We start from the raw sequence: 21,728 nt of genomic DNA on the forward strand, positions 1-21,728 counted from the left end.
CCCTTCCCCCCGCAACTGTCCCTCACACATGAGCCACTTCTTTCCTCTTCCCTGGACTTCGATTTTTCTCAAAACATCCTGAGTCTGTTGGAGCTCATGTCTCCATGATGCCCTTGTCTGGGGTTAAGTGTGCAAGTCTACTTCCTGATGGGGAAAGTGAGATACTGAGAGTTGCCTGGCCTGCCTTAGCCTGAGGCTGCACAAAGTCTCAATGACCAAAACATCTCTCTTCCACCTTTTCCAGGCCCTCACCATCAGGGGTGTGGACACAGTGTCCCGCAGCTCCTTGGAGATGTCCCCTTTGGCCCCAGTAACCACCCATGAGAGAAGAAGCAAGAGGAGAAAACGAATGTCTTTGGGGACAGAGGAGTGTGGAGATGACAGGTTCCCCAAGTCCGACTCAGAGGATGGTCCCAGAGCAATGGTAATCCCCAGCTGTGGCTCTGGCCCTTTCTGGGTGGGTCTGGCATCAAAAGCCCATCATGTTGGGCCCCATGTTGGGCCCCTGGTGCAGTCACAGCCCAAGAGAGTAGTATCCTTAAGCCCCCTCCTAGCCCTTCCTGTTTCCCATGACCATTCTTGGAGTGGAGGAAGTCTGGGCAGAGAGACAAGCTAGGTTTGGGTGTTGTGATGCCCCCAACCGCAGCTAAGTCCTCAGCATTGAGACTGGGGCTGGGACCGGGGGCACCCTGTGGTGTGGATTGGTAGATGCCGAAGGACATGCTCATGTGAGTCAGGTGCATGGCTGATGGCCCCAGGTCCTGCTCAGGCCAGGCTTGTTTGCTCCACCAGGAGCTTTCCTGCCTCCTTCTCCCCCTGCCCAGCCATAGCCACATCTTTAGGCCCAGGTCATTTTGAATCTCCAAACCCCAGAGACACAAGCTTTAAGTGAGCAGAGATCCCAGATGATGCAGGATTGACTGTACCCCATCCTCTGAACACACCCTAGCTCAGCCCCCACCCAGTTCCCGAGTGGCCAGCAAAAGCCCTCAATGCTTGGGGCACCTGGGTGGCTTGGTTGGTTAAGTGTCTGACTTTTGATCTCGGCTCAGGTCTAGAGCTCAGGGTCTTGAGTTCAAGCCCTGCTGGGCATGGAGCCTGCTTACAAAAAAAAAAAAAAAACAACTTTCATTGCTGTGAGAGAACTTCTCAGTCTCAGAGAACACCACAAGGGATAGGCTGGGAGCATGTGAAGAGCTGGCTTGGTCATGTGCCTTCTCACTGTGCCCCCAGAATCGTCTGAGCAGCACGCACGGCCTCAGCCGGACCTCCATGAAGCCCCGCTCCAGCCGCGGGAGCATTTTCACCTTTCGCAGGCGGGACCTGGGCTCAGAGACAGATTTTGCAGATGACGAAAACAGTACAGCGGGGGACAGCGAGAGCCACCGCACGTCACTGCTGGTGCCCTGGCCTCTGCGCCGGCCCAGTGCCCAGGGACAGCTCAGTCCAGGGACCTCGGCTCCCCGCCACACCCTCAACGGTAAAAGAAACAGCACCGTGGACTGCAACGGGGTGGTCTCCTTGCTGGGGGCGGGCGACCCTGAGGCCACCTCCCCAGGGAGCCACCTCCTCCGCCCTGTGATCCTGGATCGCCCCCCAGACACGGTGAGCCAGCCCCGTGATGCAGCCCCAAGGCAGATCTGGTCTCCCAAACGGGTCAGCAGTGCCAGGTCCAAAATACTCACTAGTATTTACTGAGCACCTATTGTATACTGGGCTCTGGGGGTGAATAGCAAAAAAAAAAAAAAGAACCTCTGCCCTCATAGAGCTTCCATGATAATGGGGGCAGACAGACAAACATCAAAGAAAGAGGAAAAATAGGTATAAATGTATACATGGTATATAATGTTGACAAAGAAGAATAAGAGTTAAATATTTAGCAACTGGTAAGGCCTGGGCACCGAGATGCCATGGTGGCACAGAACCGGTGTCCTGAAGGCCCTGTGTTTGCCAAGTGTTAACCTGTGGAGTTGCTGGATCCTGGGCAATGCAAGGGGTTCTGGGAAAGGGGCCAGAGTGGCCAGGGGTTACTTACGGGGTTCTGGGCAACAATTATTCACCAAGCCTAAATATTTCAGTACTTTATAAACTGGTAAGCATTAGCCCAAGTAATAAGTGCTATGGAAGGGCAAGAGTAAGCCTGGGGAGCAGGAACCCTTACCCATTAGGAGGCATTTAAACAAAGACCCAAAGGAGGCAGGGGTGGGAGCCAGGCTGCTTTCTGAAACTCGGGGTGGGGGAGGGTGATATAGCACCCAGATTCTAGACACAAACTGGGTTTGAATTCCAGCTCATGGCTTACCAGCTGGCTGGCCATGGGAAAGTTACTTTCTTTGTGTGTCTGTCATCTGTAAAATGAATTAAAAACACCCATCTCAGATTGCTGTGAGGATGAGTGATCTCATATGGGTACAGTAACCAGGACATCATGAGTATGTTGATGCTGCCATACTGTTATAATAACATAGCATCATTGTATCATCTGAGGGAAGCCTGTTCCAGGCCTTGAGAGCAGCCAGTGCAAAGTCCCTGAGGCAGGAGCATGCCCAGCCTATTGAAGGAAATGCCATGAGGCCAGAATGGCTGGAACCTAGGGAGCAAAGGCAAAAGGAGTTGCAGTTACCGTCAAAAAGGTAGCTGAGGGACAGGGCAGAGGGTGAAAGGCCAGCCAGAGCTCTGATCACTCAGTCAGCCAAGCCCGTGACGGACTGATGGCTGCCCAGTCAGCCCTGGAGTGTCCTTGCCGACCCCTGCGCCCAACACAGTGAGTGCCCAGGGCAGCCCACCCGGGAAAAGGGCACATGTGTGGCTTATACCCAAGGCCTGCAAGAGACGGAGGAGGAGAGACTTCGCGAGGAAGCTAGGACAAGACGGGGAGCCTTGATCAGGAAGATGGAGGTGGGGCTGAAGAGAGAGGGCTCAGAGCCAAACGGCCTGTTTTGCTCCAGCTCAGACTCTGGCTCTGGCTGTGGGACTTGGCGCAGGTTAACGAATCACTCTGTGCCTCAATTTCGTCATCGGTTAAGTGGAAATAAAATTAATATCCACGTCAGCAATATGTGGTGAGGACTAAACAGGGTTAAGACCTGTCTGGTGATTAGACTGGTACTTGCCTCCTGTTCGAGTAACTACTACTATTATCCGTTAGCTTTATTATTGAGGAGGAAGGAGCAAAGACTCCTGGAGCGGACTGCAGTGTGCCTGGGGCAGTCACGCTCCTCTGGAGCAGGGAGTCCGAGAGAGGGTCCTGGGAGCGCACTGGGGGCAGACCACAAATTCCTGGCGGGCCTGGAAGGGCACTGGCCGTCACCTGGAGGGTGGGATGTCTGGCCTTTCAGGAACACTGAACCCCGGGGGTCTAGGCCCCCCTGCAGGTCCAGCCCTGGAGTCTCAGCCTTGTGGAATCAGGTCAGCAGCCCAGAACACTAATAGAATTTCCTAATCTCATTAGGGAGAAAATCATCTCATTATGCTCCACATGTCAAGAGGAATCCAAGTTCAAACACTTCATTACCGGGAACTCTGACTTCACCCTTTCTCACTTCTGTGGGGCCCATTTGTAACCTCAAAGGGATTAGCAGGCCAAGGGGCTTATTTGCAAAGTTAAAGGAATTAGCGGACCAAGATGGAGACATTGTAAAGTTAAAGAGATTAGCGGGCTGTAGGCCCCTGGGAATGCCTTCTCTGCCTCCACTGGGTCCCCAGTGAGGCCTGTCTGCCCAGTTCTAAATCTGAAGGCAGAGCACGGTACGGGGCACATCGTGGGTGATCCACCAAGACAGGTGAGGGGAAGACGGGCCAGCCCAAGAGACAGCTCATGTTTAATTTATCCCAGTCAAGGGGGTGGAGGGTGAAGCTTTCCTTTGTCCTCTGTCGATAGGAGGGCCCCTGGCCCAGAAGGCCAGTTGGGGGTGGGGAACAGCCATTCTTCTTCTCCCTCCGCATGTTAGACTTGCATCCTCCTTTCCCCTGGTCATTCAGCAAGTTTGAGGCAGGGCTAGAACTTAACCCAAGCCTTCTGATTCCCGAGCAATTATCCATGCAACCCATATTTGTCCAGCGCCAGCCTGCTGCGTTGAGTTGGAGGCTCCGGGGATATAGTGGTGAACAGAGCAGACAAGAGCTCTGACCTCGGGGAGTTTACTTTGTAGTCAGGAAGACAGATGGCAAACTGGTCAATGTTTTCAGGTTGGCAACACGGGTCATGGGACAGAGAGTTGCTAGGAGGAGGGTTGGGATGGCTCTTAGAAGACGCGGGAAGTCCTTCTTGAGGAGGTGACATTAAAATTGACCTAATGATTTTAGGGAGCCAGCTACAAAGATCCGGAAGAACAGTGTTGTAGGCAGAGGGAACAGTGAGGACAAAGGCCCTGAAGCAGAGGAGGCTTGACATGTTTGAGGCATGAGAGGGCCAGGCGGGGTCCGGTGCGCTGGAAACAGCAAGGAGGGGTACAAAGTGCATTTGTTGAGTTAGGATTTGGACTATACCGTGCCTCGTAGGCAATAAAAGAGTTTGGATTTACTCTGAGAAAGTTGGAAAGCATGGGGGGAGGGGAGGAGAGGATTATCATGACCTGGTTTACTTTTTAAGGGAATCCCTTTCTGCTGTATAAAGAGGGAAGAGACGATAGCATGCGCTAGGGTGGGCTATGGGCCAGCCATTACTACATAATGCTGTGTAGCAAACTACCCCCAACGTCAGTGGCCAACAATAAGCCTTTTTGCTCATGCTGACTTATCTGCAGGATGACCACCGTCTGGCTGGTCTAGATCGGGCTTGGCTGGGCAGCTCTGTTTCAGGCTGCACGTTGGCTTGGCTCCACACTGTGGGTCAGGTTCAGGGCTGCTCCGGATGTCTCTGTGCTGAGGCTCAGGCTGAACGTTTGGCAGCTACCTGGGGAAACTGTTTTCGTAGAAGATTACTGGAGCCCAAGAGCAAGGCAGTCGGCATAAGAACACTGAAGGCGCTGTTGTTCACACCACGTCCACTCACATTCCGTTGGCCAAAGCCAGTGTGTCATTAGTGGGACAGGGAAGGGTGCTTCCCCCACGGTGAGAGAGCAATGAGTAAATATTTGCTAAATGATAACTCGGACTATCACAGTCAAGGAGGAGGAGGAGAGAAACCAGCAGAATTTAAGACACGTCTGTGAGTTAAGCCGGCCGGGCTTGTGGGTGCCTCAGACTCAGGTACCACTGTTAACAGCAGCCCCCTCAGCCCTCTCAGGCGCCTCTGCTTGAATACTTCCATGACTGGGAGCTCACTCCCTCCCCAGGCAACATCTCAGGGCAGTCCCACCAATTGCAAAGGTTGACTTTTACTTGAGCTCAGATCGGTTTGGTGACCACCCCAGGCCCTGACTCTGCCGCCCTGGGTAGCCCAGGCCCCTCTTCCTTCTGACCTGCAGAGATTATAGGGCCTTATGCTTGCACGCTGAACAGCCCCATGCCTTCCGCAGCCCTGGCTCAGGCTCTTGCACTGTGGTCACATAGGGCCATGCTGATGTGAAGGCTTCTTGTCCCCACCCCCGCCCCCCACCCCCACCCTGTGCTGGGAGGCGGGGCTCTGAGCAAGCCTAGAGAGTTCCTGCCGCCACCTCCCTCTATCAGACACACCATATCTCCATCTGCAGATCTGGCTCTTTTGCTTACAAAAATGGTGCCAGCACATTGACAGTGAATCCCGCAGGGCTGAAGCATATAAGTGCAAGAAGACTTCGCCCTCCGCCTCGCCTCCCCCCACAATCCAATTCCCCAGATATACTCACCTTAACGATTCCGTGTGGATCTTTTGGATCTTTTTCGTGTTTTTTCATCAAACTGTTTGTCTTGGAGGTGCTCCCATGGGAACGCACATGGAACTGCCTCCTTCTCTTTACTGTCTGTATCAGGGTCCAGAGTCGGACTGTATCCATAATTGATTTTAATATTCTTTCTATTGATTGGTTTTGTTTTTATGGTATTAGGAACAATGCTGCGATGAGCATCATTGCATATATATTTTTGGTGCACGTGTATAATTATTTATGAAGTTAGATTGCTAGATGAAGAATTACAGAGCCAATTTAAAATTTTCTTGGTAGATAGAGCCAAACTGCCTCCACAGAGGCTCCCACCACTATGTCTAAGCATTGTGCTTCATGCTTCTATTAACGTCACCTTAGAGCAGGGTAGATTTTTTCCTTTATGTTTCTTTATGCTCTTGACCCTAGGGAGCTTGTGGTCAATTAAGACTCTCAGATTGTTTTTGCATGTACTAATGTATAATGACAGCATCTGGTTAATAGAACTTGGTACATGTAGTTTCCTGTTCACACTCAAGAATTACCACCGACGAGAGACGGTGAACAAAAGAGAATGGAGATAATGATTGGCAAGAGGGGTGGGGGATGTTAATAACAGGGAGGGAGTCGGGAGCAGAGAAACCCAGCATCTGTGTCCCATCAGGACCCCCATCCTGTCTCCCCGTGCCCACCCCCAACCCAAGTGTGGGACCGCTGTCCCAGGCCCAGCAGCCGCCCCAGGTTCAGCAGGACCCCCGTGCCTGGGCTGATGCCTATGTCCTGGTTGCCCCCAGACCACACCGTCGGAGGAGCCGGGCAGGCCCCAGATCCTGAACGCCCAGGCTCCATGTATGGATGGCTTCGAGGAGCCAGGAGAGCGGCAGCGGGCCCTCAGTGCCGTCAGTGTGCTCACCAGCGCCCTGGAAGGTCAGCTACCCCTGGTGTCATCCAAACGCTCCCACTCTTGCCCTGGGCCCCCTCCCACTGTAGCTGGAGCTGAGCCAAGCATCCCCTAGCTGCTGGGCTTGCCTTGGACCTCCCCACAGTGGGCCCAGACTTTCCAGTCTGTGGTGCCTGTGCATCCTCCAGAGCCATGTCTGTGTTTCTTCCAAACGTTCCCGCAGCTGTCCTGGCCTGTCCCGGGCGCTTCCCAGTCTCATCCTGTCTTCTCCCAAGCATCCTCATGCCTTCCTGGGTCCATCCTGGCCCGGGCATGCCAACTCCAGCCCATCCCCAGCCATTCCATGTCCACCACAGGCTGTTCCCAGCCTCCCGCATCTGTCCCAGCCAGTCCCACCCTGGGCAAACCCCAGCCGTTGCCATCTGGGCTTGGCACCACCCCCCACCCATCTTGCTCCCCCCTGTCCCATACGTGTTCACATCTTTTCTGGCCTGTTGCAGGCACCCGCCATCTGTCCTAACACGTCCCGGCTGCCCACGTCTGTTCTTCCTGTTCCGGGTGTCCTTAGATCCGGCCTCACCTGTCTCAGATGTTGTCTTGTCCTTTTCAGCTCGTCCTCCCCCCGGGGGTCCCCACGTCTGCGTGAGCCTGCTGTCTGCAGACAGCCCGTACCTGTCATCATCTGTCTTGTCCCAGCTGACCCCACATCCACCCTGCCCCCTGCCCCTGTGGCCCTCTCCTATCCGATTTCCAGAGCAAGGGGCCGGGACATAAGCCACACCTTCCCTTCACCTTCCCTGTCCCTCTCACTGTCCCCCCACCACGTAGCAGCCCTGCCCTCTCCCCAGCTAAGTCAGACGTCTTTTCTGGAATACCAAATTATATGTGAGTCAGTCCACAAAAACACAAACCCGCTCACTGGCTGCCCCCACCTCCAGAGTTGGAAGAGTCTCACCGCAAATGTCCGCCATGCTGGAACCGCTTTGCCCAGCGCTACCTGATCTGGGAGTGCTGCCCGCTGTGGATATCCATCAAGCAGAGAGTGAAGTTCATGGTCATGGACCCATTCGCCGACCTCACCATCACCATGTGCATCGTGCTTAACACACTCTTCATGGCACTGGAGCACTACAACATGACAACTGAATTCGAGGAGATGCTGCAGGTTGGAAACCTGGTAAGGGCTGCCAGCAGCCGACTCTCAAATGGGCGTCCTGGTGTGATGGGCTCTCGGCCAGGAGGCGCAGCCTTCGTGGATAGGGAGGGGCATTCAGAGCACAAAACGATCTTCTGAAGGTGGGAGTCACTGTGGAAGACATCTTGGAACAGGAAGTGCCAGGATCAGGTTTTAAGGAGCTGAGAGATATAGCTGGGAGTGAGAAGTTGGGGATAAAGATGCCCAGAGGCTAGAAAGCAAAGGTGAGTTGAGGGTGAACTTGAAATGTGCAGGGACGTGAGATATGGCAGTTAGTAATGGAGGAGGAGAGTGTATGCAATAAGAGGCAGTTCTCTCAGGGGAAGGATGCATGGACAGAGAGTGTTGGATGGAGGGATGGATGGATGGATGGATGGATGGATAGATAGTTGGGGGTAGTTGAGTCAATCAGGCAGAGCCAGATTTGAATTCTGACTCAGCTCTTACTAACTATGTGACCTCAAGCAAATTACTTAGTCGCAGTCATTGGCACAATAAGTATTTGTTTAATTTAATAAATGTAAAATTAGTATGACAATATCAAGCTCATAGGAAGCTAATGAGAATTGAATAAGGTAATGTGTATAATGTGCTTGGCTTAGAGTTTGATAAAGAGTAAGCACTCAAAATAAATGATAGCTGTGGTCTGTGGTTATTATCACTGTTGCTGTTATTAAAAAGACTGCTCCTCCTGGAAGTCAGAATGTCTGGGTTCTGATTCTGATTTTTTTTTCCTTGAGATCAAATCAGGTCCTACCTCTTCATTCTAAAGATGGGAAACTGAGGCTCAAGAGGTGACATAGTGGTGGCAGAGCTGGGCATGCGACTACTGTCTCCTGACTCTGAGAGACAGGGCCCTACTGGCTCTGCCCAGCTACACACGGACAGCCATTCTCCAGGAGATCCCAGGTCAAGGCTGGCAGAGAGCTCAGTGGCCTCTGAAAGGAGCTTCTGGGACCATCACTAAGGTTGGGTGGAGGAGAAGGCTATTCAGTCCAAGCTTTCTCTTAACTGCAGAGCCAGCCCTATCTCGGTCCCAATGGCACAGGTGGCCCCCCAGACAGACAGGTCTCCTACACTGTCGAGTGTGAGGATTTTCTTCCTTTATTACTTCCTGTATCTAGAACTCTGGATAGTTCTCTCAGGGTCTGTTCAGTTTTTTTCACAAACAAGAGTCCATTTTGCTATAATTCTACTTTCTTTCCTTCTATCTGCAAACAGAAGGGAAAACTCTATTACAGTCTGTAGGTGTCTCATGGCACAATTGTGCCTGCCTGGTGTTGGGTGGTCTTCAGATGGTGGTTATGTAGGGTTGCAGTTGAATGCGGTTTTATTGGAATGTGACCATTGGGTTGCACTGAGCAGCAAATCAAGGTGATAAAGAACACTGGTGGCTTCTCTGGATCACTGACTTGTGATTGAATTGAAGTTGATTTAAACTTGGGGTTCTATTGTTAGTAAGAGGTCATGTCTTTGGAGTAAAGCTCTCTTTTGTTTCATTTGGATAGCTTTATTGCTACTATGTAAGGTTTTGATTGTCCTGAAGTTAACATATTCTCGATGGTTTAAATGTTAAATGGTTTAAATGTTTAAAGAAAAAAACCCACAACAATAAGCATGGGAAAATAATCTCAGTAGGGGAAAAATCTTTCTGCTTCTTCTCTCTACGCTCCCATCCCTGTCAAATAAATAAATAAAATAAAATCTTAAAAAAAAAAAAAACCTTTCTAAGCGAAGATAAATAGATTTGACTTTTAGCCCATCATCTAAAGATCAAATGCAACTTCTATTCCTAACATTGTGGACCAAAAAACCTGAAAAATCCCCTCTTAAGAAACAACTAAGAATACAGCAAATATTCTTGGAAATGCACATCAAAGCTCATGAGAAAGTAACAAAAATCTCCTAGTGCCAGAAACAAAGAGGAACTTAAAAACCATAGCAATAAACATGTGAAACAGTTCTGCAGTTGCCCCGGTGGGGGTTGGGAGCAGGTGATATTGCTGATTTGGGGACTTGGATTTTAGTGAACATATAGAGACAAGACAGGCTTTTAGACTGTGAGTAGGGGTTGGAACTGAGTAGCCCCATGAGAATATAACCCTACTTTCAGTAGAATGGTGAACCAGAAAAAAATCCTGGCACTGAAATTGGGAAATGATAAAGAAAGGAAGCTTGTCAGTCTCAGCCAGGGCTGAAGAGGAGGGAAAAAGTAACCTCTGGAAGCTTGTGACTGTGAATTTGGCCTTATATAGATTTGGCGTTCAAATTTATAGCTGAGTGTTTCTGGAACCTATGCCTAAAAATTTTATAAGAGTTAAAGTGATCCTATGATATCTTGGGGCCCCTGCAAGAAGTAAACACAGAACTTCTCTGGAAAGACACACTTTTGTTGTTGCTGTTGTTGTTCTTTTAATATTTAATTTTGTATCGTGGTTAAAAACACCTTTAACAATTTTTAAATATATAGTTCGGCAGTGTTTAACTATATGCATATTGCTGTACAAGGGGCCGCGTGGGTTCCCCTGCGCCTCCCCCCCCACCAAGTTTTTAAATTCCAGATAACATACAGTGTAATATAGTTTCAGGTGTAGAATTTTAGTGATTCATGGCTTATATGTAGGGCCATGTGGTTCTTCTTCTTTTTTTTTTTTTGACTTTCTAATTTTTATTTTATTTTTTAACCCATCCCCCCACCCCCCTCCCCTCTAGAACCCTCAGTTTGTTTTTCAGAGTCTATCGTCTCTCGTGGTTCCTCTCCCCCTCCGATTCCCCCCCTTCATTCTTCCCCTCCTGCTATCTTCTTTTTTTTTTCTTTAACATGTATTGCATTATTTGTTTCAGAGGTACAGATCTGTGATTCAATAGTCTTGCACAATTCAAAGTGCTCACCATAGCACATACCCTCCCCAATGTCTATCACCGAGCCCCCCCATCCCTTCCACCCCCCACCACTCCAGCAACCCTCAGTTTGTTTCCTGAGATTAAGAATTCCTCATATCAGTGAGGTCATATGATACATGTCTTTCTCTGACTGACTTATTTCACTCAGTGTAACACCCTCCAGTTCCATCCACGTCGTTGCAAATGGCAAGATCTCGTTCCTTTTGATGGCTGCATAATATTCCATTGTATATATACACACCACATCTTCGTTATCCGTTCATCTGTCAATGGACATCTTGGCTCTTTCCACAGTTCGGCTATTGTGGACATTGCTGCTATAAACATCGGGGTGCATGTACCCCTTCGGATCCCTACATTTGTATCTTTGGGGTAAATACCCAGTAGTGCAATTGCTGGATCGTATGGTAGCTCTATTTTCAACTGTTTGAGGAACCTCCATACTGTTTTCCAGAGTGGTTGCACCAGCTTGCATTCCCACCAACAGTGTAGGAGGGTTCCCCTTTCTCCGCATCCCTGCCAACATCTGTCGTTCCCTGACTTGTTAATTTTAGCCGTTCTGACTGGTGTGAAGTGGTATCTCACTGAGGTTTTGATTTGGATTTCCCTGATGCTGAGCGATGTTGAGCACATTTTCATGTGTCTGTTGGCCATTTGGATGTCTTCTTTGGAAAAATGTCTGTTCATGTCTTCTGCCCATTTCTTGATTGGATCATTTGTTCTTTGGGTTTTGAATTTGATAAGTTCTTTATAGATTTTGGATACTAGCCCTTTATCTGATATGTCATTTGCAAATATCTTCTCCCATTCTGTCGGTTGTCTTTTGGTTTTGTGGACTGTTTCTTTTGCTGTGCAAAAGTTTTTTATCTTGATGAAATCCCAATAGTTCATTTTTGCCCTTGCTTCCCTTGCCTTTGGCGATGTTTCTAGGAAGAAGTTGCTGCGCCTGAGGTCGAAGAGGTTGCTGCCTGTGTTCTCCTTTAGGATTTTGATGGACTCCTGTCTCACATTTAGGTCTTTCAACCATTTGGAGTCTATTTTTGTGTGTGGTGTAAGGAAATGGTCCAGTTTCATTCTTCTGCATGCAGCTGTCCAATTTTCCCAACACCATTTGTTGAAGAGACTGTCTTTTTGCCATTGGACATTCTTTCTTGCTTTGTCAAAGATGAGTTGACCATAGAGTTGAGGGTCCATTTCTGGGCTCTCTATTCTGTTCCATTGATCTATGTGTCTCTTTTTGTGCCAGTACCATACTGTCTTGATGATGACAGCTTTGTAATAGAGCTGGAAGTCCGGAATTGTGATGCCGCCAGCTTTGCTTTTCTTTTTCAACAATCCTCTGGCTATTCTGGGTCTTTTCTGGTGCCATACAAATTTTAGGATTATTTGTTCCATTTCTTTGAAAAAAGTGGATGGTATTTTGATGGGGATTGCACTGAATGTGTAGATTGCTCTAGGTAGCATTGACATGCTCACAATATTTGTTCTTCCAATCCATGAGCATGGAACGTTTTTCCATTTCTTTGCGTCTTCCTCAATTTCTTTCATGAGTATTTTATAGTTTTCTGAGTACAGATCCTTTGCCTCTTTGGTTAGATTTATTCCTAGGTATCTTATGGCTTTGGGTGCAGTTGTAAATGGGATCGACTCCTTAATTTCTCTCTCTTCTGTCTTGTTGTTGGTGTATAGGAATGCCACTGATTTCTGTGCATTGATTTTATATCCTGCCACTTTACCGAATTCCTGTATGAGTTCTAGCAGTTTTGGGGTGGAGTCTTTTGGGTTTTCCACATAAAGTATCATATCATCTGCAAAGAGTGAGAGTTTGACTCCCTCTTTGCCGATTTGGATGCCTTTGATTTCTTTTTGTTGTCTGATTGCTGTGGCTAGGACTTCTAATACTATGTTGAATAGCAGTGGTGATAGTGGACATCCCTGCCATGTTCCTGACCTTAGGGGGAAAGCTCTGGAAAGGCACACTTTTAACCCAGGCCAAGCATATTCTCCAAATTACAAAACACACAAGGAAATTGTCCACTATGAGGAAGAGTCAGCAGACAGATAGACACAGACACACACACATATGCTTATCCTCTTAAGAATGTCACATAATATAACTATCTAATACATATTATAAAATAAGAATGTTCATAATAACTAAAGACATTAAAGAATATGACAGCTTTGGAAAAGAACCAAATCAAATTTCTAGAAATGGAAAATGTAGCCACTGGGATTAAAATCTCAATGTATAAATCAAATAGCACATTCATGGAGCACCTGGGTGGCTCAGTCGGTTAAGCAGCTGCCTTTGGCTCAGGTCATGATCCCGGGGTCCTGGGATCAAGCCCCACGTCTGGCTCCTTGCTCAATGGAGAGCCTGCTTCTCCCTCTCCCTCTGCCTGCCACTCTGCCTACTTGTGCTTTCTCTCTCTGTGTCAAACAAATAAAATCTTTAAAACACACACACACACACACACACACACAAAACAAATAACACATTCATATAGCTAGGGAGAGAATTAAATTAATATAATGTTAGATCCAAGGAGGTTGCCCAAAATGTAGAGAGATGAAGAGACAGAAAATATGAAATCAAGGTTCAGAGACATGGAGTCAGAATGAGGTCAAGCACACAACTGATAGGATCAACTCTCACCTCTTCTTTTCTTGAACATCCTTTTGCCCCCATTCTCTTATCTTGAAATGAACCCTGAGATTCAGGAATTGCATTATGTCCTGCACAGGATAAATAAAATATCTAGACACAAGGAACGTCAAAAGCAAAGACATCATACAGCAACCAAAACAAGAAAGATCACCTATTAAGGAACAGCAGTTAGATAGATGGCAAACTCCACAGTAGCTTCAACAAAACCCAGAAGACAGCGGAATAATCATTCCAACGTTCTGAGAGAAAACAGTGGACACTCTAGAATTCTATATCCATTGTCCTGCCATTTACAAAAGATACTAAATACTGAGATTCTACCACATACAAATTGTATCTCTGAAACAATAACAAAAATTTGTACTTCAGAAAGAAGTAAAATGATTGCAGAATCAGGATTTGAGAAGAACTTGAAAGGAATAGTAAGAATGTGGGTAAAGCTAGGCAAGCATTGGCTGTAAACACAATAGTAATAAGAATGGCTGATTGGAGGGTATAAAAAGTAGGAACTAAAACATTGGAACTTTAACATCCCCCCCCACTTCCTGGGAAGCCACCATCAGCATTGCTCACTGGCCCTGTAGCACATAAAATAGGCATGGAGTGGGGATTGGAGGTAAGACGGGCTAAAGTTCATATATACTCTGAAATATTAAATACCTTAGATGTTATTAACTCAAGCCTGATTGTTAAAACTTTTAGGGTAACCTCTAAGAGGATAGGAATGGGAAGTTTTCATTGCCAAGCCAGAAGAGAGGAAAATGGAGAAATTTTATAACTCAATCTAATAGAAGAAAACAAAGGAGAGAAAAAAAAAAACAGAAGACACAAAATAAAATGAAGACATAGGTCCAAATATACCAGAAATCATAATAAATAGAGGTAGGGACCGCTGTCACCAGTTAAATGACAGATTGTTGGTTTGGTATAAAGAAATCAAATGCGGCTATATGTTTTTTACAGAAGATACCCAAATATATTTTGGGATCCAAGTCCCTAAAAGGGATTGAAGAAAAAGAGATGGGGAAAAGATAGAACAGGCAAATACTATCAAGAAAATTGATGGACTTATATTGGTATCAAACAAAATAAACTTTAAAGAAAAAGTATTATTGAGGGATAAAGAGATCCAAAACTTAAAGATGAAAGGAACAATTCACCAGAAACCCATAATTCTACCTGGATGCACCAAATTACATAGCTTCCAAACATGTAAAGCAGAAAATAAGATCAATTTAACAAGACCACAATCTTAGTGAGAGACCACCCTCCATAACTGATGGGTCAAGCTTACAAAAGGTCACCAAGGATCTAGGGGACTTGAATAAAAGAAATGAAAAGCTTGACTTAATGAATGTGCAGAGCACAGCACCCAATAGTTAAACAAAATTCACATGGAATATTTACAGAATGACCACATTTTATGTCTCAAAGCAAGTCGCAGCAAAGACAGGGTATTGTGCATCCTTCAATCTCCAACCATTGTGCAATTAAAATGTATGTGTCAGAATCTCTAAAAATGCTCATTGACTATGCAATTCCATTTCCAGAAATTTATCCTAAGAAAAGAATTGGGCAAGATGTTTTTAAACAAGTATGTGGAAGGATATTTATTATGGTAATGTTTTTAATAGGAACAAAAGAATGCCCATCACAGGGAAATACTATGGCACATCTGTGCAGTGGAATATTCCACATCTGTTCAGGAAGGAAGGGAGGGAGGGAAGGAGGGAGGAAAAGAGATGCCATAGATCATGTTTAATTGGCATTGAAGATGTTCCTGGGAATTAAGCTTTAAAAAGCAAGTTTACATTAAAGATATTAAAGAAATAAGGTCAAGGAGAATTTGAAGTTTCCCAAAAGTCCCTCCACTTCCTGGGAAGCCACCATCAGCACTGCTCAGTGACCCTCCTGCCCGGAGTCAGGGAAAGCTGGTCCCCACCCTCCCGGTCTCTGCCTGCCAGATCCCAGTGAGCCTATAAAACATGCAGAGTTGTTTGAAGGCAGCCCCTGCCTGGGCCTGGCGCTCTTGGCTCCTCTCATCAGTCATAAAAAATTCTGCCTATGATAACAATAATGGCCCTCTGGTAGGGAGCATCCGCTTTGCATCCATTAGCTCTAACTCTTAGTAACGTCCGATGGAGCTGTCGTTACCCCATTTTACATATGAGGACACTCGAGGCTCTGGCAGATGAGGAAACTGGCCCAAGATCACACAGTGGCAGACCCAGCTTTGGAACCTGAGTCTTGCTGCCATTCTCTACATGTCTTAAGCCATCAAGCTTCGATCGCAGGGCCTTAGAAAGCCTGGGCTTTCCTTTGGAAGGGGGAGTCTGGCACCAAAATGTATGCACTTGTAAAGCAGTGGTTCGCAAGCTTAGCTGCATATTAGCATCACCTAGGAAGTTAAAAAACAACAACACTCAGCTCCTGGGCTACACTCCAGTCCACTTTAACTAGAATCTCTGGGAGTGGGACCCAAGCATCTGTATTTTTAAAGCTCCCTAGGTGATTCCAAAGTGCACCACGTTTGAGAACTCAAAAATAGCACTTCTCAAACTTCTAATCACCTGGGAATCTAGTCAAAATGCAGGTTCTGCTCGAGCAGGTCAGGGGTCTTCAAGATTCTGCCTCTCTAAAGAGCTTCCAGGTGATGCTGTTGATTCCTTACCACTTCCCCCAAGAGGCATTCCCCAAGAGCTTCTGCTGTCTTTTTCTTCTGACTTCCAATGTCAACTAATATCTGCTCTCTTGCTCCCAAAACAGACTTGCGCTTGGGCAAAGTGAGGCAGGATCTTTTCTGAGCTCCTTTCCCAGAAATGAGTGTTAGCGCTCGTGGGTCTGGTGAACAGGCCTTAAGAACACACCCACCCTGGCATTGCTCAGACAGGTGATGGGGCAGACCTGAGGGCCAGCAGGGGTGAGAGGAAGGGGCTTCCCAGGCCCCACCCTTAGGGGTTCTCAGGGAGACCCAGGGCAGGGACACGGGGCACCGCAGGGGCTGAAGGTCGAAGATCCAACTATGTGTATGCTTATTCAACAAATATTGGTAGGTTGCCTACTGGCTGGGCACTATTCTTGTACCACTAAGACAGAAGAGGTCCCTCCTGTGGAGCTTACAGTCTAGCCAAATCCGTAGCTACATATACAGTTTGTCACATGGTGGTAAGTGAAGGAAAGAAATATAAAGCAGAGAGGAGGGAGGAGGAGGAGTTTGGTGGGGGGGGGGGGTCATGATTTTAAGCGTAGGAAGCCTCATCCATTAGGTGGCTTTTAAGCCCAGACCTGAAGGGAGTGAGCCCTGTGGGTGGGGGAGGGGAGATGGCCCAGGGAAAGGGAGCAGCAGGTACAAAGGCCCTGAGGAAGGAACAGCGAGGAGACAAACAGGCTGGAAGAGCAGTAGGGGATGGAGTCAAAGGGGATGGAAAAGTTATGGGTACAGAACCCAGAGACAAGCTTGGGTGCTGAGGAAAGGGGCAGAAGAATCCAAGGATGGCTCCCCACACGTGAGGGGAGCCCAGATACTGGAGCTGAGGCTGAGAGATATCACGGGCCCTCCCTTCCCTAAGACCCCAGCTGGTGGGAGAACAGTTCTCTCTGGGCACAAGCCCTGACGGGAGCCCTGAAGTCATAAGGGCTGGCTGGCGGGTGGTGCCCTGTGTGGCAATGCAGAGGTACCTGCCCACCGGCCAGCCTGGTGCCTCGCCCCCTGGGCCAATAGCAATCCCTGCCCCCCAACCCACTGCCACAGGGCCTTATCTGAGCAGCGTGGGGAAGGGCTGGTCAGGTATCCCTCCTTCCCTTCTTTCAGCACAGAGCCCCCACAGGGGGTGCCGAGGCCTGGGAGATCCCCCCTCTTTGCTGACTCCAGCAAGCTACTCAGCCTCCCTATCTCTGACCTCTCCTCTCTCACAGCCCTGGTACTGTCCCCAGGAATGGTCTGGCCCTCTGACCTCAGCCCTCACCCACAGAAGACCTCGGTGACTCCTCACCACCCTCACAATAACCCCCTCAGCTCCAAGAAGGCCCCGTATGCAGGCCCAACTTCCTGCCAGCCATGCCCTCCTAGGACATCCCCTCCTCCACGAACCACTCTCCCCTCGAGGCTATTGGCACACTGCGGAGCGGTTGGAAATGGTCACGGCTGCGTGGCCCGCCACACGATGGGCTCCTTGACCATAGGACTCTGCTGGCCTGGGCTGGCGGGGAGGTAGGGGGGTGTGCTCCAAACTGTGTCAACAAATGGAGGAAAACCCCCCTCTGCCTACCTCAGGAATGTTTCCAGGAGGCAGAGGGGGTTGCTCTAAATCTTGAAGAACAACACCGAGTTCATTTCCTGGTTCTCAAACATACTAGCTACATGACCGCAGGCAAATTACTTAACCTCTCAGTGCCTCAGTTTCCTTCCCTGTAAAATGGGGACGATGATACTTTCCTCATCGGGTTATTGGGTGGTTTAAAAGAAGCAACATATGCAGAGCATTCCAGTCCAGGACTGGCATGTGGTCATGCTCCCAAGAAGAGTTGGGTGGCTGTCATTAACAGAGACAGGAGTTCAGTGTGTGGACAAGATGGAGCAGGAAGAGTATGGGCAGAGGCCCTGAGCCACGAAAGCCATGAGTGTTTGCGGGAATGCATGTATTTGTATTTGGCACATGTGGAGTGAGCGTGCTTCCTGTGGTGACACGGAGCTGGAAGGTGTCAGGCTGGGTTGTGTCACCCCCACCGCAGCCCCCCTTCCCCCAGCTGCTTCCTGGAGCTCTAAGTCTCTGCAGGGCCTGAGGTGGGCCTGGCTGTTTCTGAGGGCCAGCCTGGCAGATCATGGGTGGTGAGCCCAAGAGGGAGCTGGGCCATCAGGCCGCACGTAGCCCCAAGTGGGCCATGGCTGAGCAAGCACCCACTGGGAGCCAGGGTGCAGTCACAGCTGGCAACCCAGAAGGGGGACCCTACGGGAGCAAGAGTCAGAGAGCAGAGCACCCCTCCTGGCCCGAGGGTCTTTCCAGCCCAAACACTGGGAACCCTGATCTCTCTGTTCCTCCTCAGGTCTTCACGGGGATCTTCACCGCAGAGATGACCTTCAAGATCATCGCTCTGGACCCCTACTACTACTTCCAGGAGGGCTGGAACATCTTCGACAGCATCATTGTCATCCTGAGCCTCATGGAGCTGGGCCTGTCCCGCATGGGCAACCTATCAGTGCTGCGCTCCTTCCGCCTGGTACCTGGCTGGGCCTACTGCAGGGGGCGGGGTGGGGGCCTGGGGCACTGAGGCAGCCTCCTCTGAGGTCACCACTCAGTCACTCTTACTCTGATCCATCATGCCTTCGCCCAAGAGCTATTTGCTGGGTACCCCAGTGCTAGTGATGTGGGGGGTACACGGGGGGGCAAGATGGGAGACATCCCTCTGGGATGGCCATCCTGATGACTTGCAAAGCCCTGTATGGCTCACCATGCCCCCTTTAGTCCTCATAGTATCCAAGGAGAGGCGCTAGTATTACTACGTACCCATTTCACAGATGAGGAGACCCAAGTGAAATGAATTTCCCAAAAGCCACATGGCAAATAACAGGTAGAGCTAGGCCTGCTGACAGCTCTCCTGGGGTTCTCCCTGCTGGTTTCACAGTCAGCATTTTGGAAACTCTTATGCACACAACAAATCGTCTGGGGATCTTGTTAAACCGCAGTGCCTAATTTAGTAGGTCTTGGGTGAGGCCGAAGCTGCTGGTCTGTGGACCACTCTTTGAGGGCAGAATGCCTGAGAGGTCCACACATGGGGCTGGAAGTAGATCAGGGAAGGCTTCCTGGAGGAAGTCTGGGCAATGGTGGTGGGTTCACTGCGGGCTTGAAAGGCAGGCTGGTAGGGGCAGCAGAGAAAGTCTAAGCTATAGCTTCTAATCCTGACTCCACTGCCATGAACTAATGGACTCAGAAAAGTTATCCATCTTTAAGGGTTGGTTTCTTCACCTGTCAAAGGAGGGATTAATAGTGCTGACCCCATGTGGTTATTGGGAGCTCTGAGTGAGGTGAGCCATCCTAAGCACCGGCCTGGCACACCAGGTACTCAATACATGCTAAGCCCCTGCCCCCCTTCTCCGTGATAACTGAGAGGAGAGAAGGTTGGAGGCAATTGGACAAATCAAAGATGGTTTGACCTGATGAAGATGAGTCTGGAAGAGGAAGGCCATTCCATGCTGGAGAAATCTACTGGGAAGTTCCTAGAAGTGAGCCTGAGGTGGGCAGGAAGCTGATGTGGGGATGAAGAGCAAGAATGAGCTGGGGAGATGAAGCTGGAGATGTTGACCTGACTCCCAGAGCCGAGCCCAGCGAAGCTGCCCTCAGGCTATAGAGAAAAACAGCAGTGTGTGCTCTTGGAGAAGCAGGTGTCCATGGGCCCCTGGGTTTTCAGGCAGGAGCTAGCAGGGGTGAGGGTGTCCATGGGCGGCGGGAACCAGAGCCCCTCACAAGGACACCTCCCTCCGCAGCTGCGGGTCTTTAAGCTGGCCAAATCATGGCCCACCCTGAACACCCTCATCAAGATCATCGGAAACTCAGTGGGGGCGCTGGGGAACCTGACGCTGGTGCTGGCCATCATCGTGTTCATCTTCGCTGTGGTGGGCATGCAGCTCTTTGGCAAGAACTACTCAGAGCAGAGGTACCGCATCAGTGACTCAGGCCTGCTGCCCCGCTGGCACATGATGGACTTCTTCCATGCCTTTCTCATCATCTTCCGAATCCTCTGTGGGGAGTGGATCGAGACCATGTGGGACTGCATGGAGGTGTCCGGGCAGTCACTGTGCCTGCTTGTCTTCTTGCTCGTTATGGTCATTGGCAACCTTGTGGTAAGTTGGCCAGTGGGCCCATATACACCACACACACATTCACCCACCCAGTCATCCCTCTGTCCATTCACTTCCTTCCATCCATTCCATCATTACTCAGCCATCTATCAAACTACCCATCTATCCATCAATCTCTCATCATCCATCCATTTACCCATCCATCCACCTATTCATTACCCATCCTTCCATCTCTCTACTCATCCATTCATTCATCCACCCACCTATGCACCCATTTACTCATCCATCTGTGCACTTATCACCATCCCATCTATTCACTTACCCACTTATTCTTCCGTCTCTCTACTCATCCGTACATCTCCCTATCCAGCCATCGATCTATTTATCAGTCGCCCACCCACCAACTCACCCATCCATCTGTCCACCTCTCCATCAATCTGTCTACTCAGTTACCAGTCCTCCTATCTATTCACTCACTCACTCACCTAGCCATCCATCCATCAACCCCCACTTATTCATTCTCATACCCATCCACCCATTCATTCACCCATCCATTTATCCGTCCATCAACCACCCATCCGTCAACCCCTCTTCATTCATAAACACATACACACACCCTACCTGTTCATCCATCCATTCACCCATCCATCTGTCCACCCATCCATTCACTCATCCACCCATCCATCTATCCATTCATCTATCACCCATATTTTTGCTCTCTTATCTATCCCTCCACTCACTAATCCACCCCCACATCCATCTGTCAACCCACAAACCATTCACTCATTCACCAGTCCTCTCCATCTACCCATTTACCCATCCAGCTCTCTACTTACTCATTCACTGACCCATCCATCCATTCCCATCACTCCTCATTTGCTCTTTCATTCAATCATCCACCTAGGTACCTGTTTATTCATTATATACTCATTTTATATCCATTAACTTGTTTATTTACTCATCTTACCAACTACTTTATTAGTCATTTACTGTCAATGATTTATCACGTGGTTTTTCAATTCAGCTTAACAAACATTCACTGCGCTCCTGTTGCATGCAAAATATTGTGGCAGGTGCTGCTGGGCATATAGAGGTGAACATGGCCCTGACATGGCTCACCGACTAGAGAGTGGGGAGGTGGAGGGTTCAAACAGGCCTGGAATAACTCTCAAGCTGGTCAGAATGATCAGAAGCATTAAGGGGGAGCCCTTGGGTGCTGATCCCCTCCGGCAGGGGAAATCAAGGAAAGCTTCCTAGGGGAGGGTTTGGAGCAGACCTGATTGGTAACTCTAGAGTGGGAAGGAACAAAGGGAGCAAAGCACAGGTGCAGCAGGTGGTGGTCCAGGTAAGGCAGGGTCCACGGGAGCTTGTATGTCATCCTGGGTAGCTATGGTGGGAGTCCCTGCTACCCTGTCATGAGGGACCCAGGCCTTGCTCCCATGACCACCTGTGTGTCCTAGAACAGGTACATCTTGCCT

General features: G+C 49.0%; 1 protein-coding gene across 8 annotated transcripts in view; it reads left to right on the top strand.

Moving 5' to 3' along the window:
• Positions 1 to 21,728, top strand: part of SCN5A (sodium voltage-gated channel alpha subunit 5) — an 80,280-nt gene that overhangs the window by 26,763 nt on the left and 31,789 nt on the right. For all 8 annotated transcript variants that reach the window (XM_028107067.2, XM_028107068.2, XM_028107071.2 and 5 more), the window contains exons 10-15: positions 245 to 424; positions 1,234 to 1,605; positions 6,578 to 6,710; positions 7,623 to 7,861; positions 18,498 to 18,671; positions 19,936 to 20,292. In XM_028107067.2, coding sequence (XP_027962868.1) covers positions 245 to 424; positions 1,234 to 1,605; positions 6,578 to 6,710; positions 7,623 to 7,861; positions 18,498 to 18,671; positions 19,936 to 20,292 — 1,455 coding nt within the window. The remainder of the gene's footprint in view (positions 1 to 244; positions 425 to 1,233; positions 1,606 to 6,577; positions 6,711 to 7,622; positions 7,862 to 18,497; positions 18,672 to 19,935; positions 20,293 to 21,728) is intronic.

Source organism: Eumetopias jubatus, unplaced genomic scaffold (genome assembly GCF_037043125.1).
Source record: "Eumetopias jubatus isolate StellerSeaLion01/CBP00866 unplaced genomic scaffold, mEumJub1_p1.0 scaffold_1, whole genome shotgun sequence".
Taxonomy (NCBI): domain Eukaryota; kingdom Metazoa; phylum Chordata; class Mammalia; order Carnivora; family Otariidae; genus Eumetopias; species Eumetopias jubatus.